The 17,480-nt window shown below is 46.7% G+C and overlaps 2 protein-coding genes across 3 annotated transcripts in view; one reads left to right on the forward strand and one right to left on the reverse strand.

The window, feature by feature from the left end:
* Positions 1–3,669, reverse strand: part of TUBGCP2 (tubulin gamma complex component 2) — a 40,067-nt gene extending 36,398 nt beyond the window's left edge. Inside the window, exons 1-2 of one of the 2 annotated variants that reach the window (XM_006146946.3) lie at positions 3,549–3,669; positions 2,285–2,447 (exon numbers count right to left, since the gene is read on the reverse strand). The gene's annotated coding sequence lies outside the window, so the exon portion shown is untranslated. Of the gene's footprint in view, positions 1–1,252; positions 1,276–2,284; positions 2,448–3,548 lie in introns of those variants that run through there. The other variant, XM_027771240.1, reaches the window with a different exon arrangement.
* Positions 3,670–3,676: 7 nt separating this feature from the next.
* On the forward strand, positions 3,677–8,237 carry ZNF511 (zinc finger protein 511). Its single transcript, XM_006146948.3, has 6 exons — positions 3,677–3,853; positions 3,947–4,020; positions 4,932–5,133; positions 5,334–5,458; positions 6,860–7,009; positions 7,833–8,237. The coding sequence occupies exons 1-6, from the start codon at positions 3,701–3,703 to the stop codon at positions 7,909–7,911; spliced, it is 783 nt and encodes a 260-aa protein (XP_006147010.1). The 5' UTR covers positions 3,677–3,700; the 3' UTR covers positions 7,912–8,237.
* The last annotated feature ends 9,243 nt before the right edge of the window (positions 8,238–17,480 follow it).

Consider the following 17,480-nt stretch of genomic DNA (forward strand, 5'->3'; position numbering starts at 1 on the left):
AGAGTCAGTGTAGAATTTCAACTTAATATTCATTAGTAAAATAACATACTGGATGAGCCCCATGGTATTGTGTGTAGGTAGCTGGATCCCCTGGGGTTGACCTCAGTTTGAATTTTGACCCTGGGAACTTGAAACTCATGCCAGGTACGTGCGTGTGCATGCCCAAAATCCTGAGAGGAGAATGGAGAAGAGGTGATTGTGGCATGGCTATCCCCCCATGGGGTGATTTCTTACTTTCTGTCTGTCTCTCCAGTGAGTACACACACCCTACAGCAAGCACACACACCCTATAGCAAAAAACCTCTCCAAAAAAATAAAAAATCACTCAAAAAAAAAAAAAAAAAAGAAAACACAAGGTCAAGGTCACTTAGGCATTCATTAAAAAATAAACAGAAGCAATGTTTACAGGCTTCATGTAAACATCTCAGTACACCTACATACACCTTATTCTAGGATCTGTGTATAACAGAATAATCCTTGGAAATCACAGGCAAAAGCAAAGCAAAATCATTTATGTTTATAAATTCTCTGATAATTTTTGGGGGGAGGGGGTTAGAGGGCACATGCACTCACCAGAAAGAGAGAGAGAAGGAAAATGAGAACTCCCCATGGTAGTTTAAACATTTTAAACTACTAATTCTCCTATTAGGCACAATCCCTTCTCCTCCATTTCTTCCTCCTTTCAAGATTTTGGGTAGGCACATAAATGCAAAGGAGTGTTTCTCAAGCCACTAGTTGTCTTCCCCAGTTGTTCCTCACACAGTTGGCTGTGTGAGATGAAGCTGCCTTAAACACCAGGCCCTGGAGCCAACCAGAGATGGTTCTTCAACAAATCCTCAAAGGCTCTGTGACCCAAAAAAAGGTTAAGAACCACTATCCTAATAACAGCTACAGTGAAGAGGAACAATGAGTTAAATAAAACATCAAGTACAGAAGACTTAGTACACACTCCCACAATATGCTGCTTTAACAGCCAGAGGACACATGTGCTTGACAGGGAGAATGCACCCCACAAAGAAAAGTGGTTACACCGCAATCCTTTTTCCTCTATTTCTCCATCCTCTCAGGATTTTAGGCATGTAAGCACATGTGTCCAGGGTTTTTTTCAACCTCCCAGGGTCAGAATTCAAACTGAGGCCAACCCCATGGGATCCAGTTACCTATACACAATACCACGGGGCTCATCCAATGTGTTATTTTACTAATGAATATTAAATTGAAATTCTACACTGACTCTAGATGGAAAACTTACCCAGTACATACTGGTCAGAAGCAGCATATCTCCAAGGACAAAACTAGAATAGTAAAAATGAGGTGATGCACAAATTGCTAGTGCATGTATTTCTGAATGAGAAAGCACTCGTGGTAATTACACTCAGGAGTGCAAGAGCAACAAGGCATGGGCTGTAGGGTCCCGGACAATCTAGATCTTGACTTGGCCACTTCTGGACTGCAGGACCCTGGGCAAAGAGCTTGTCCTCCCCAGAGCTGTTGTGGGGCGTAAATAAAATGACACTTGCAAAACACGGAAGGGCCCACATAGATCAAGTACTTGCACTACTGCTATTAGGGAAACAAGAACAAATGCTGCTGCTACTACGTAAGGCCAATCTCGGGGAAACGTTCATTCTGTTATCTGGTAAACAGTTTGATAAAACAAAAATTGGATCCAAATCACTGACAACATTTTTTTTTTTTTGGAGAAATTTTCGCTATAGGGCTAGAGACAGAAAGCGAGAAATCACCCCCCAGGGGGGATGGTCATGCTGCAATCCCTTCTCCTCCATTCTCCTCTTGGGATCTTAGGCACGTATGCACACGCGTCCGGCGTGAGTTTCAAGTCACCGGGTCCGGGACACAAGCCGCGGTTGACTACGTGGGAGTCCAGCAACATAGCCATTAAGCTAACTGCTGGTTCCCATCACTGACAACATTTTAAACTACCAATTATCATATTAGACACAGGGAACCCCTGAGTGAGGCACTGCAAACTACTGGCAAGACAGAAAGGACAACCTAAAATTTTCCAAATGACAATTTCTTTGACACATAAGGCAACCATTTTCACCCGTATGCTATGAAGCTGCCCAAGACGGAGTTGCACTCTAATTGCTGGACTGAGGACCATTTCGGTCATGCTAGATGTCAGGTAAAACAAAGCATCCCTTCCCCAGACACGAGTGGACAGAGAAAGCTACTTCTGAAGACAGAACTGGCCCACCAAAAATAACAAGGGTCCCCCTGCAAACACAACTGTGAAGAATATTTCATTGTAACAGCTTACCAGATATTTTTGTGTTCCTGGGTTCTTATCGCTATTAGTCACTCAAACCAAGGTGTGTGACTGAGTGGACCTTATCTCCTCTTCACACTGAGTGTGAGTTACCGCAGGGACCAGGGAGAAGGACACAATCGTGTTGACAGTACATTCCACCATGCACATTCTCCTAGTGAACAATTGATTGAAACACAGGAAAGGAGAATCATCATTCAAATTGGCTTGAAAAACATTTTTTTACAATTTGTGAAAAACATTTAAGAGCCCAAGTTCTTTTATAAAGATAGATGAAAAAGTCTGAGTCTGAACAGAAGCTATTTTGAAGCCTAAAAATGACTCGTTGGGGATGTAGCCACAAATGGAGATTTCCAAGATCAAGTGACAAAAAGTTTTCAATTATATTTCTAATCTCTTAAAGAAACAGCAGCCCCCTTTTCTTTACATTGCATGAATGTATGAGTAAGTCCTGGCCGATGACGAATTATTTGGAAAGAGAAATGGAGAGTTAAAGCTTCCTTCCATAAGCCACACAGATCCATCCTCTAGAGACAGATCTCATCTGTCCTGTGCTTCCTGTGTGTCATCACACACCATTAATTAGGTCATTGTGTAGTCAGACATGTGTGTCTGCAGGCTGCAGGATCCAGAGTGGAAGGGATCCCCTCTGATTTCTTTACCCAACATCCTGAGCAACAAGCACAGGGTCTGGCACATCTGGGGCGCTGACTGGGTGGAGGGGACTGGAAACGAAGACAAACCCTGCCAGTTATGGACTGGGCATTTGGGCATGGAAGGGCTGTAGGTCAAAACAGTCACAGTAAAACGTGAACTTCCCAAAGACCACCTTGGCTCCAGTTCGATGACGGGTTTAGAAGGAACAAGAATGATTCAGAGCCGCCCGCAATCCAACAGGGGAGAGACCAGCACGATGACGATGATGATGGAAAAGAGTGTGCGACAGCCATTTAGAGGAGCAAACCTGCACTATGAGAAACGGAAGGGCTACCTAGAGACCTCGCTCTTGGACCTTAACAGCTGCTGGACAACCCGGAGGCCAGTCTGCACCGGAGCAAGGGCTATGCTCCGCTCAGGGTCGGGGTCCGAGAGGCTCAGGCCTAAGCCCGCGAGTAACCAAGCTAAGGGAGGCCGGGGCGGAGTCAGTCCTGGCAGGCGGCGGAGCCTGGGGGAGCGCATAGAAAGAGCCGTGTTCGCCCCGTCCCAGGTCCTCCAGCACCCTGGCGCCGCAACCCTACACCGGGCCCGGACTCACCGCAAGGCCAGCAGCCGCCCAGCCGGAGCCCGCCACAACACTTAGCACAACCCCCGACGACAACGGAAGTGTTCCTGACCTCACGTCCGGCCCCGCCTGTGCCCGACTCTCGGACGGTGGCCGACAGGTTGTGAGCGGCTGCATCCGAGGCGATGCAGCTGCCACCCGCACTGCATGCCCGCCTGGCTGCGGGGCCTGGGGCGGCTGAGCCGCTGCCTGTGGAGCGGAACCCCGCGGCCGGGGCCGCACCTTTTCGCTTCGCAGCGCGCCTAGTGCGCTTCCCGAGGGATCACGAGTTTTTTGAGGTACGTGAACGAAGGAGGAGGGCCTAATTCCGCGGGCGGGGCTGCAAGGCTCTTGGCCCTGCCCATGGCATACGTCTCGTGCGTCTCGTGCAGGACGGGGACGTGCAGCGGCACCTGTACCTCCAGGACGTGCTTACGCAGGTAGCGGAGATGCCAGAGAGACCCAGGTGAGCGGCTCAGGTGCCAATTCCTTGCCCCATCTGAACCTGCACCTTGCCCTTGGGGCCGCTCCACTGTCCCTTCACTTCTCAGGCACCAGCTGACTCCTTCGCTGAGGAGCTCCTCCCCTCTAAAACCTCAAGCATTTGGCACCTCTCTGTGCTCTGCCTGCATGGCAGTACAAATTCTGACTGGCTGGCTCCTCCATCACATAACCTGTTTGTGGAGATGTATTCACAAAGAAATAGAGTGAGCCAACCCCATAGAGCAAGAGCTAATCAGCACTATTCAGAGAGAGCCACATCCCACATGGCTGATCTCTGAATCCAGGTGCCGGCAACTTGACAGACATGCTGTGCACATGCGTACATGGCCAGGATCCTGTCAGCATCGAGAAATGGAGGGAAAGGATCGTGAATTGACCATCTTATTGAGGGGGTGCACTCTCAGAATCTTGCTCACATGCCTTTTGGCATTAAAAAATACATATATAGGAGGACCAGCAGTTAGCATAATGGCTATGTCGCTGGACTCCCACGTAGTCGACCGCGGTTCGTGTCCCGAACCCGGTGGCTTAAACTCACACCGGGCGCATGTGTGTGCGTGCCCAAGATCTCGAGAGGAAAATGGAGGAGAAGGGATTGCGGCGTGGCCATCCCCGCTGGGGGGTGATTTCTCGCTTTCTGTCTCTCTGTCTCTCTCTGTCTGTCTGGCGAGCGCCGGTGCCCTATAGCAAAAACCTCTCAAAAAAAAAAGTATAATATTTCTGAATAAAAAAGGTAGGGTTTGGGATTGCAAAAGAAGCATCCATCTGGAGCTTTCTTTGGCTTCTTAAAGGGAAACTGGACAGAAAGTCCCACTCAGCTGCTTTGCCATCAGTGGATGTGGCATCTCCCGTGACGCTGGTCTCCTTTCCTAGGGTGCCTGAGTTCACCTGTCAGGTGGCAGGCTGCTGCCAGGTGTTTGATGCTCTGGAGGACTACGAGCACCACTACCACACACTGCACAGAAACGTCTGCTCCTTTTGCAAGCGGGCCTTCCCCTCCGAGCACTTGCTGGACGCTCACATCCTGGAGTGGCACGACTCACTTTTCCAGATCCTGTCAGAGAAGCAGGACATGGTGGGTGACATGTCCATGCCTGTTGAGGTCAAGTACAGTCCTTATGGTGGGGGGTGGGGGATGTCAAGCACTACCCCCAGCCCTCTGTGAATAGGGTAATGCCAGGGGGGTACCTTCCCAGTCTTGGCACACCCAGGCCATGAGATTGCAGTGGGGGAGGGCTCAGGGTCACCATGGAGGTGACACCATCTTCGTTGCAGTACCAGTGCTTGGTAGAAGGATGCACAGAGAAGTTCAAGACCAGCAAAGACCGGAAGGATCACATGGTGAGGCTTCACTTGTACCCTGCGGATTTCCGGTTTGATAAACCCAAGAAAAGCAGAGGGTAGGTGAGGTGCCAGTCTGTGCTGTGCTGCCCTGTCCAGCTTCAGCATGCAGCTACCCCTTGATATTAGAAAAGCCTTTGATCAACTTGAGTACATAGACTAAAAATTTACATGCTATAGTCGGTCATCTACTTACCACTTATTGTTGCATTTATTGGAATTTAACTGAACCTCTGACGGTAGGGGATTATTCACTAAAGGGAGTTCAGAATCGGTGGTGGTTTTGGGTGTAGCCACCCCTGTCAAAGAGAGACAGGAAGGTGAGTACTTGACTCCCCTTATCCTGGGCGGTGGCAGGAGGAACTGTTGCAAAGGAGCGGGCACCACATTTCTCGGGGCTCACTACTTACCACTTATTGTTGCATTTATTGGAATTTAACTGAACCTCTGACGGTAGGGGATTATTCACTAAAGGGAGTTCAGAATCGGTGGTGGTTTTGGGTGTAGCCACCCCTGTCAAAGAGAGACAGGAAGGTGAGTACTTGACTCCCCTTATCCTGGGCGGTGGCAAAGGAGCGGGCACCACATTTCTCAGGGCTCACTGCACTTGCCTGTGCCTGTATCTCCCCCAGCACATCAGCCCCACTCACATCTCATGGCTGGAAGAACAGCCTTCCAAAGCAGTGTGGCAGGGGCCTTTGGAGGTCTTTCTAGGGTGCAGGCCCCTCTCCTCCTGTGGAGCCCTCTGGTCCTTCATTTGTCCTGTCGGTATATGTGAACACAACCACAAAGCCGTTTATTAGCACATTTTTATTTAGAATACAATGTGGAGAAAAACTTCCAGGAATAAGTCTTAAGTTGTGTTGTATTTCTTTACTTTGTTAAACTGATTCTTGCAGGTGAATCTTCCTAGCCATTGCAAAATTACACTGATTGAAGTCTTTTCGGATTAATTTATTTCCCCAAATACATCCTGTTTAAAATAAAATAGTTGGAGAACTCAACTGTAATACGGGAGACTGTATAAAGTCTCTTTTTTTCCTGAGGAATTGTCTTGAGAAAACACTATAGTGCTGGATTAAGACACTGTTATTAGGGAGGACACTATTTTATAATCTCTGGTTAATTTTTGTAAACTTTTCTCATGAAAAGATATTTGACACCTTTGATAGGCATTTACCATGCAGCACTATTTAAAAAATAGTATTTTCAAAAGACAAAGTGTAATTCTTACACTTCATAAGATACAGAATTTATTATAAAAATAAACATCGACCTTGCCGTAATCATTTCTTTTCCTGGTAGTCTAAAAATTACACTCTAAAGTTAGACTCTGCCAAAATAGTAAGAAAATAATCCCTGCCAGAAAAGATAGTCTGCACCCTGAAAGTTCATATCTGGAGGAAGACAGGGCTACAGGAGCCATACAGAGCTGCAGCTCAAGGCTCTGTCCTCTGCAGCCCAGCTCTGCAAAAGGCTGGTGCAAACACAGCAGCCGAAGCCCTGGAGGTTGACGGGGAGCAGTCAGAAGGGGACGCCATGGAAGTCTGCTCTGAACATGTGGCACCCTCCTCAGCACCTGTGGGCGAGAGGCGGACCTACAGTCAGAGGTCAGTATCGGACATCTTTCTGAAGTTAAGTCTGAATGTGTGCTTTATATTGAGAGTTCTGGGTTTGACCCTGGGCTGGCATTCTTACTGAGAAAAGGTAGCACTGGGCAAAAGTACTGGCTTCTTTCAGAGGTGAAAGCCTGAATACTCTGTTTTGTTTTGTTTTGTTTCCTCTAATAACTTAGTATCCTTTATAGACTCTGCCTTTGAATCTCTCAAACAAGGAATGCAAAGCACTTTCCCCTTTTCATCGTTATCTAAAATGGGATGGAAAAATCTTGCTTGTAATTGCTTTATTTAAAACCCAGCAGTCCATCTTTGTACTATTAACTGCTTTTACTGGGTTAAAGTTGATTTCAAATCTAATTTTGGGGGGAAAAGTTGTTGAACAAGTCAAGGGGAAAATGACCAAAAAATTCAAACTGATTGGAAGATGGATTTATGTGTCTCTCAGCTGCCTCCTTGCAGTTGCCTGGACTTTGGCCTGTAAGTGAGTCCTGTGTGCCTGTGGGCAGGTAGGGTTTCAGTTAGAGGGTGGATAACAGGAAGTCTGAGCCCCGGAGAGCTTGGCAGGAGCCAACCCCTCTTCTTGGCTGAGTTCTGAGTGAGCGTGTGCCAGTGCTGAGAGAATCTCCCACAGGGAAGCAGGTCTGAGACGAGACCATGGGAAAGGGAGCTGTCCCAGGGCCCAGGAGGGCAGACTCAGCATACAGAATGTTCCAGAAAGTAAAAGAGAAAGGGGACATTCCAGAATAAGAAGGGAATACACACAAGGATGATATTATGATACAGTTATTTAATACAGACCTTTTTTTCTTTCCAGAATACCTTCTACCATCTGTTTTGGTCAGGGTGCATCCCGAGGATTTAAAAGCACCAAGAAAAGAAACAAACAGCACTGATGGGTCCAGGCAGAGAGAACTCGGCACCTGAGCAGACCCCAAGCTCGGGAGGCGGAGGGTATTTGCCTCCTGTAGTCGGTGTCAATAGGAGCCTGTTTTCTCACCCCCCAGTCAACCATCCTGGGGCCAGGCATTTGCCATCCTTGATGTTTCGGTTCCTCAGCAAATGATGTCAGTAGATAATATCAGAAGCATCGAAGGACCTGCACATTCTGTGATCCTCTGAGGGGACTGAAACGTGGAGACTGGCCTACTACCCTCTGCAGGGACCACACTAAGAATGCCCTTTTAAAATATGTAAAATAAATATTTTTTTCTTGATGGTCTTTTAGTCTTCATTTTTATGCTACTGAAGCAGATAGGAAAATGAATGACTATTATTATGAGTATTTTGTTCTTTACATTCAGTTTTCAGGAAGCTGTGTGAAGTCTGAGAGGTGGGCGACTGGGGAGGATACATCTGTCAGCTCAAGTCTTTGACCTTTGTGGCTTTGAGAGAGAAACATGGATTTTCCTCGTACCTACCACTCAGTAAGCAAACCCCACTGGGAGGTGATGACCCGAAGAGGGTGGTTGGTACTGGGGAAGGAGTGAAGGCCAGGAGGTGATGGCCAGAAGAGGGTGGTCAGTACTGGGGAAGGGGCGAAGGCCAGGAGGCTCCTGAGGAACTTTGTTGGATACTGCACCAAGAACAGTAGCACAGCAGGCAGAAGCCTGCCCAGCAGCGTGTGTGAGACCCCTTAAGAGCGTACCATTGGGGGGCCAGCAGATGGCGTAATAGTGAGGTGGTAGACTCCCCCATGGCTGACTGTGGTTTGAAAATCATGCTGGGACTGTGTCCATGCATGTCCAAGACACTGGGAGGAGAAGGGATTGAAGCGTAGCTATCCTCTGGGGGGTGATTTCTCACTTTCCCTCTCACTGGCAATGTCTCTCCCTAGCAGTCAGCTGTTACTCCTTGCAAGGAGGCTACTGCCCCAGTTCCCAGTGGGCCATGCTTATAGCTTCCAGGGACCTGGAGTAGAGGGAACTGCAAAGGTAGTCTCAAGAGTCAGAGAACATTACATTACACTGGTGCCACATGCAGTAAAAACTAAAGGCAGGTTTCTAGTGTAAACTTTGAAAGCAAAACCTCAAGTACAGGTCCTGGTATACTGAGGAGACCTAATACTTTTCTGGGGGCAGGATGGTGCCCAGGGTCCTGTCTTTGCCTCTGGGGAAAAGACAATGTACAGAAAAATGCAAAATGTAAAAATACCATTCTCTCCATCTCCCCTCAGAAGACTTCATCCTGGGTAATCCATTCCTTCTCAAACTCCTGCAGGTTCTCTTTGCAACACAGTGAGCATAGTCTAGCAATCAGCATCATATTTGCCCTTTTCGTAAGAGCTCACCTTGCCAAAATTCTCTTGTCACAGTGTTAGCCACCACGTAGGAATGTGTTTCACAGTTTTGGGGGACTCAGTTCTGGGATCCAATTATAGTTTCATCCCTACCTAGAAAGCGATTTGTTTATTCTGTTTCAATTTTTCTTGTGAAAAACAAGATGTAACACTGGTGAGAAGAATGTTATGGATGAAGAAAAAACAGCATCAAAATTATTTTGATGTGGGCTGCATCAGTCTCTAAGGAGATGCTTATGGTTCTGCTGCAAAATCTTGGTGTGGTTTTCAGGTCACAGTTATCAAGGGCAGAGTTGGAAGCATCTTCCAAGAAAAGAAGTTCCCCTGGGACCAGCAGATGGTGTAATGGTTACATCACTGGACTCCCATGGAGTCAAGCGCAGTTCGAGTTCCAGATCTGGTGGCTTAAACTCAAGTGGGGTGCATGTGCATGTGTGCCCAAAATCCCGAGAGGAGAATAGAAGAAAAGGGATTGTGGCATGGCCATCTGCCCTAAGGGGGGATTGCTCACTTTCTGTCTCTGTCCCTTTGGCGAGCACACACACACCCTATACCAAAATTCTCTCAAAGAAAAAAAATTCACTTACAGTGAATGCAAGGGAGTCAGACTTCTGAACTGGCTCAACAAATACAGAAAAAGATGTAAGGTTACCAAGTTTTTGTTTGCTTTGGTGGAGAAATAGAATTACGTATTTGGGTTTATGTGAAATAGTCAATGTTTCATTATTTCGGAGAACAGAAGGTATCAGAGTGACTTTTTCTCTCTTAACTGGTGTATGAAGTAGTCATATTAGAAACTTATTTTATGTTTGATTGTTCATAATATCTGAAGTCTCTGTGAATCCGATTCTTTTGTTCTTTGTTTCTCCTGATACAGTCATTGGTGTTTGGTTTCCTGGTATATTTCATGATTTAGGGCCATGAGTTTATATATTTTAACCTCTGCAGTTTCTCTGAGATGTCTGGGTTCTTCTAGTAAAGAAATTGGCACTTGCTTTGAGGTGCTAACAATCTAAGACCACTTTTAAAAAACTATTGGGGGGACCAGCAAGTGGCATACTGGTTAAGACACTGGACTCCCACTTAGTTAACTGCAGTTCAAATCCCAGACCTGGTGGCTTTAATATCACACTGGGCATGCATGTGCATGCCCCAAATCCCGAGACAAAACTGGAGGAGAAGGGACTATGGCATGACTGACCCCTTGAGGGATGACTTCTCATTTCTCCTCTCTCTCTGCCACACACACATGCCCTATGACAAAAACCTAAAAATAAATAAATACATAAATACGCACACACACACACACACACACACACACAACTATTGGGTATGGATTTGGTTGTGTTCTGTTTTGACCATAAGGGCTGGAAATGTTGGCTACAGAGCTTAGCTGGGGGGGGGGGGGGGGGGAAAGCGGGGTGGGGGGGGGGGGGGGGGGGCAGCAAATGATTTCAAATGATCAAGAAGAGTTTTTCCCTTTAATTAGTGCCATGGAAATTTTTCTTTTAGTTTTTGGGAACAATTATGGTAACAAGAGAATTTCATCCACTAAAGTGTTAAAAACTACTTTTTCCACAAATGACTTCTCTGGTTGCCTTTTCACAACTCTCTGGAAAGCAGATCATCTGAATGATAAAAACAGACTGTTCACTCATAACAAGAGAAATAGAAATAAATCTTGGGTTGTCGGGAAAGTCATGGTATTTTCCCATGTTTATCTATGCAAAAATGTGTCATGACTTTCTCGATGACCCGGTAATAGACCTAGAGACCCTTTCTTACATATCCAGTTGACAAAAACCTAAAGGTCTGATGGTCCACTCTGTTGACTAGACTCTGGCAGAGGGACAGGCGTTGTATACATTGTCAGTAGGAATGCTGAGTTTCAAGCCACTGGATCTGGAACTCAAACTATGGCTGGCCATGTGGGAATCCAGCAACATACCACTACACCATCTTCCGGCCCCACAGTACAGTCTTTTAATGACTAAAGAATGTGTCTTAGTCTGGTTTCTGCTGCTGTAACAGAGTGCCTGAGACTGGGTAATTATAAAGAACAGAAATTTATTTCTTACAGTTTGGGAGGCTTAGAAGTTCAAAGTCAGGGGTGCCAGCATCTGGTGAGGGCCTTCTTTCTTTTATGGCAGAAGGCAGAAGAACAGAGAATGCGAGAACATTTATGAGTGCTCTCATGACCTAATCACCTTTATGGCCTAGGTATTGGGGATTAAGTTCCCAACACATGGATCTTGAGGCATATATTCAAACCATAGCAAACTGACAACTCCAATGTCTCAAGTCCAAAATCCCTTCTCTTCCAGTCTCCTTTCCGGATCTTAGGCACATATACACATGTGCCCAGCATGAGTTTTAAGCGACTGGGTCCCGGACTCCAATCTTGGTTTACTACGTGGGAGTCCAGCAACGTAACCATTATGTCATCCGCTGGATCCAATAACAAATCTTTTTTTTAAAAAAGAAATGTACATCAAAACTGACTGGAATTTATCTCAGGAACACAAGGTTGGTTTAATATTTAAAAATTAACTAATATCAATAACTAAAAACAAAAACCACATGATCATCTCAACCGATACAAAAAAATAATTTCATAAAATCCAGTGCCCTTTCAAGATTAAAAAAAAAAAATAGTACTAAATAGTCTGTGGATAAAGGGTCAGCCAGTGATATGGTAGAAAGGTGGCTGGATCCCACATGGCCGAGAGCTCAGTTTGAGTCCTAGACCCTGTGGCTTGAAAATACACCAGTTGTGCATGTACACATGCCCAAGATCAGAGCAAAGAATGGAGAAGATATTGCAGTGTGGTCATGTTCTCACTTTATCTGTCTGTCTCTCTGGCAAGCACACATGCCCTATAGTAAATTAATAATTTTTTTAAAAATCAAGAATAAGACAAAGATGCCCTCTCTTTCCATTTTTACCATGTTCCCACTGGAGGCTGTAGCCAGCCCAGTAAGACAAGCAGAAGAAATAGGCCTGTCCTATTATGTTTAGTTTCAATTCCATTTTTGGGGGGAGAGGTTTTTGCTATAGGGCGTGTGTGCTCGCCAGACAGACAGAGAGACAGAGAGATAGAAAACGAGAAATCACCCCCCAGGGGGGATGGCCACGCCACAATCCCTTCTCCTCCATTTTCCTCTCGGGATCTTGGGCACGCACGCACCCGCACCCGGCGTGAGTTTAAGCCACGAGGTCCGGGACTCGAACTGCGGTCAAGTATGTGGGAGTCCAGCAACATAGCCATTACGCTAACTGCTGGTCCTCAACTCCATTTTTTAAAAAGAATTATTTATTTAGTTTTCACTTATTCACTCATTTATTTTAATTTGACCAGAGAGAGAAAGAGAGAGAAAGCGAGCCACTAGGTCCGGGACTCGAACCATGGTCAGCCATATGGGAGTGTCTAGCACCTTAACTACCACATCATCTGCTGGTCCCTCAACTATATATTTTTTTTTAGACAACCGAAACAGTTGCTTAAACAAGATACAAATGTAGTTCTCAATTTCTGGCGCTGGGGGGGTAACTTCTGGCCTCTTGGGCAGCTTTTATTATCCATGTTGTAAAAATATACAGGAACTCATTGAGGGGTAAGATGGTTCCCCATTCTGATAAATTTTCAAAGTACAACCTGAAAGAATAACACCCTTTGTGTGTTAACAGGAATAATGTAGCTGGTGTGTGTGTGTGTGTGTGTGTGAGAGAGAGAGAGAGAGAGGGAGATTTTCTCTAGAGGGTATCTGCACATGTGCTTGACAGAGAGACAGAGACAGAGAGATTGAAAGCAAGAAATCACAACCCCAGGGGGGATGGCCACCCCACAAACCCTTGTTTTCCATTCTCCTCCCGGGATCTTGGGCATGCATACACACGCACCTGGCGTACATTTCAAGCCACTGGGTCCAGAACTCAAATGCAGTCGGCCATATGAGAGTCCAGCCCTGGTGTATTTTTTTTTTTTTTGAGAGATTTTCACTGTAGGGCGCGTGCGCTCGCCAGACAGACAGAGAGAGACATAGAGACAGAAAGCGAGAAATCACCCCCCAGGGGGGATGGTCACGCCGCAATCCCTTCTCCTCCATTCTCCTCTCGGGATCTTGGGCACGCACGCACACACGCCTGGCGTGAGTTTTAAGCCACCGGGTCCGGGACACGAACCGCAGTCAACTACGTGGGAGTCCAGCGACATAGCCATTACGCTAACTGCTGGTTCCCCAGCCCTGGTGTATTTTTGAAAGATGCCTTTAGGCCAGCATGGTGTCTTAGCAGTGCTAAGATGCTGTGCTCTGCATGCTGAGACCACAGGAGAGGCCCGATTTGATTCCCGGTCCACTTTAAAGGGGTACAGTAATATGTGCCTATAATCCAGTGATTTGGGGAAGCTGAGGCAGGAGAATCATTAGTTAGAGGCTTGCCTATGTGCGTGTGCACACGCGCGCGCGCGCGCACACACACACACACACACACACACACACACACACAAAAGTGAGACCCTCTCTTAACAAAAGGGCTGAATGTGGGGTACATGCCTATAGTCCTAGCTGAGAGACTGAGACAGGATGATCATGACAGTAAGATCCTGTCTAAAAATAAATTTTTAAAAAGTTGAAACACAGGGTCTAGCAGGAGGCATGATGTTTAAGGGTGCTGGACTCCCACATGGCCGACCACGGTTTGAGTCCTGGGCCTGGTAGTTTGCTTTCTCTCTCTCTCTGTCCCTGTCTGGTCAAATTTAAATAAATAAATTGAATGAAAATAATTTTTTTTCAAAAGTTGAAAGACATACTTCATAAATGCTAAGACATTTCCTTCCCTCATTCTATCATCTGAAATATAGCATCTTACCATCATTGACCTTGTCAGTTTAATTTGCTAAATGACTTCTTTTTTTTTTTTTTTTTTTTTGAGAGGGTTTTGCTATAGGGCACGTGCGCTCACCAGAAAGACAGAGAGACAGAAAGCGAGAAATCAGCCGCCAGGGGGGATGGCTATGCCACAGTCCCTTCTCCTCCATTCTCCATTCTCACGCATGCACACTTCCCTGGTGTGAGCTTAAGCCACTGGGTCCAGGATTCAAACCGCGGTTGACTACATGGGAGTCCAGCGACATAGCCATTACACTAACTGCTGGTCCTGCAAAATGACTTTTTTTCCCCATTGGTCCAATTGATGGAAATATGGTATACAATATGCATATCAGAATTAGCAAAAACTATATGTATATTTAGGTAACCCAAACACACTTTTTTAAACATTCCAAGTGAAAGCACCAAAACTTTAGGCCATCTGGGTAGCATTATTTATTATCACACCAGGAAAACAGTGAGGCCCATTTATCCAGAAATCCTTCCTGAGGGCACACACCAGGTTGGGGGTCGTAGGAGGCACCAGGGCTGCAAAGATCAGGCGAGAACTCTTGTTCTTCACCATCACCTGGCTTGAATTAGTCGGTGAAACAGGCTGCATTGTATTTCGGTCAACAGGAAACTCATACTGTTCTTTAAATGTCTACTAATTTTATAGCTTATCAGGATGAAGTATTGTCCAAATAGTGTTTTCTTGTTATGACGCATACCATACATACAAAAGCACATGTAAAATTGCATGTGTTGCCAGGAGAGAGTTACCTTTTCAGAACAACCTCCCCCTCCGCCCCCACAGGAGACCTCCGCCTTCCAGACAGCTACTTCTTTTTCTTTTTAAAAATTACTTTAATTTTAGTTATCATCATTATCTTTTTTTAAAGAATTATTTTATTTAACTTTATTTATTATTTTCTAGTTTGATCAGAGAGAGACAGAGAGAGAGAGAGGAAGTGAGAAAGCAAGCCACCAGGTCTGAGACTTGTACTGTGGTCGGCCACGTGGGAGTCCAGCACCTTTAACCACCATGCCACTTGCCGGCCCCATTACTATCTTTTTTTGAATTTGCTACAGGCATGTGTGTATGCGTGTCCAAGATCCTGAGAGGAGAATGGAGGAGTGCTCAACAGAGACAGAGAGAGAGAGAGGGAGAGAAAGCAAGCCGCCAGGTCAGAGACTCGAACTGCAGTTGGCCACATGGGAGGGAGTCCAGTGTCTTAATCACCATGCCCCTTGATGATCATTCACGATCTTCTAGTCAAATTTCCAAAGTCCCTTTCCCAGTAAACAGGTCTGACCCTGGTCTCCACCTCTGAGTAAGCAGTTCACAGGCGCAGCATCTGTGGCCTGGGGTCTATGTCTGGGGCGGAACTAAACGCAGCATTCCCTGATGCCACCCAGAGCAAGCAAGGGTGGCGGGGTCTCTGAGGACTAACCCTGGGCCAGGCCAAGGCCCAGATGGCCCAGCATGGTCTGTGCCTGGGAACCAGTGGGTGAGTGAGACTGCCCTGGCCCTGCCAACCTTCCGGGATGTGATCCTGACATTAGGGGCCTCCACGAAGTCTCCCAGGGCTCAAGTGGGATTCTGGTCAATTAGACCCACATAGCCCATTTTCTATGTCATTTGCTTAATGAGATAAATGAGCCAGTAAGACTTGGTGTATGGGCCCTCATCTAGGATCCTTCATTCTTTGGCCCTCCCCACTTTGGCCTCCCATCATCAGCATTCCACAATTTGATCTACTCCTTGTCCCTGGGTCAATTACCCCAGGCAGTCCCCTGAATGGTTCTTGTTTTTGTTTTTGGAGAGGTTTTTTTTTGCCATAGGGCGCGTGTGCTCCCCAGACAGACAGACAGAGACACAGAGAGACAGAAAGTGAGAAATCACCCCCCAAGGGGGGGATAGCCACGCTGCAATCCCTTCTCCTCCATTCTCCTCTCGGGATCTTGGGCACGCACACACACGTGCCTGGCGTGAGTTTTAAGCCACCGGGTCCAGGGCATGAACCGCGGTCGACTACGTGGGAGTCCAGTGACATAGCCATTACGCCAACTGCTGGTCCCAATGGTTCTTCCATCTACCTTGTCACATTGTCTCCCCACCAGAACACAAATTCCCAAGGGCAGGGCAGAATCTCCAAATCCATCAGCAGTGGCCTGGCACAATGCAGCTGAAAGAGCACGAGGGAGCAGGGGGACAAGACTCAGGGTTAGTGTCTGTGCATAAGATGAGGGGCAGGCAGAAGCCCCAGTCTTCCCTGCAGCACCATAATGAGTAAATCCTTTCATGGGACTCCAGGTCGCAGACCTCTGACTTGAAGACATGCTGGCTGAAGGAAGTGGCTAGCAGGTGTGCACATGCCCAGGGTATTCAGTGTCCTGAGTCCTCTAAGGCCAACAGGCAGTAGTAGCCACTGAGGAGAAAAGCAGAAAAGTCTCCATCTTGACAATTTGCTTCAGTCCAGCCTCTGAAGCAAACACTAGGCAGCAACAAGGGAATAGGCTGGTGTGATGTGAAATCATGTGCACTTCCCTGACCTCTGGGGCCCCCAAGATCTACATTCATCAAGGAGAGGTCTGGGCATCAAGTCCTGGAATAGACGGGAAGACTGGCTCAGCTGGGGAACCTGGGTAGGAAACTTCCCTGGGTAGGTGTTTTGGGTCATAAGTGATTATAGAGAAATAAATGAGCAAACTCTTAATTCACTTGATGCAACAGATTTTGCAGTCAATGTTGAGCTTCCCAGAGCTCTTTGCCTATAGGGTCTTGTAGGGTAGTTTTTATGCTCTTGGCCAGTCCACACTACTGGACTGAAACAGAACCACAAGCTGTCAGGGCTGTGAATATATACCCCTGCTCCACTGTGACACTACTGCTTAAATGGAGGGCCAGGGGAGTTCAGGTAGACACTGGACAGCAGCCATTGGACATTTTTTCACCTGCATTAGTTTTGTAATTATTATCTAAACAATTTGAGCCCTTCAAATTATTTGTAAAGTAGCACCACTATGTAAACCATAAAACTTAGTCATGACTGGGACTAGCAATTAGCATAATGGCTATGTCGCTGGACTTCCACCTAGTCGACCGCGGTTCGCGTCCTGGACCCAGTGGCTTAAAACTCACGCCGGGCACGTGTGCGTGCATGCTCAAGATCCCGAGAGGAGAAAGGAGAAGGGATTGCAGCATGGCCATCCCCCCTGGGGGGTGATTTCTTGCTTTCTGTCTCTCTCTGTCTGTCTGGTGAGCACACGTGCCCTATAGCAAAAACCTCTAAA

Source organism: Tupaia chinensis, unplaced genomic scaffold (assembly GCF_000334495.1).
Source record: "Tupaia chinensis unplaced genomic scaffold, TupChi_1.0 Scaffold000197_1, whole genome shotgun sequence".
Classification (NCBI taxonomy): domain Eukaryota; kingdom Metazoa; phylum Chordata; class Mammalia; order Scandentia; family Tupaiidae; genus Tupaia; species Tupaia belangeri.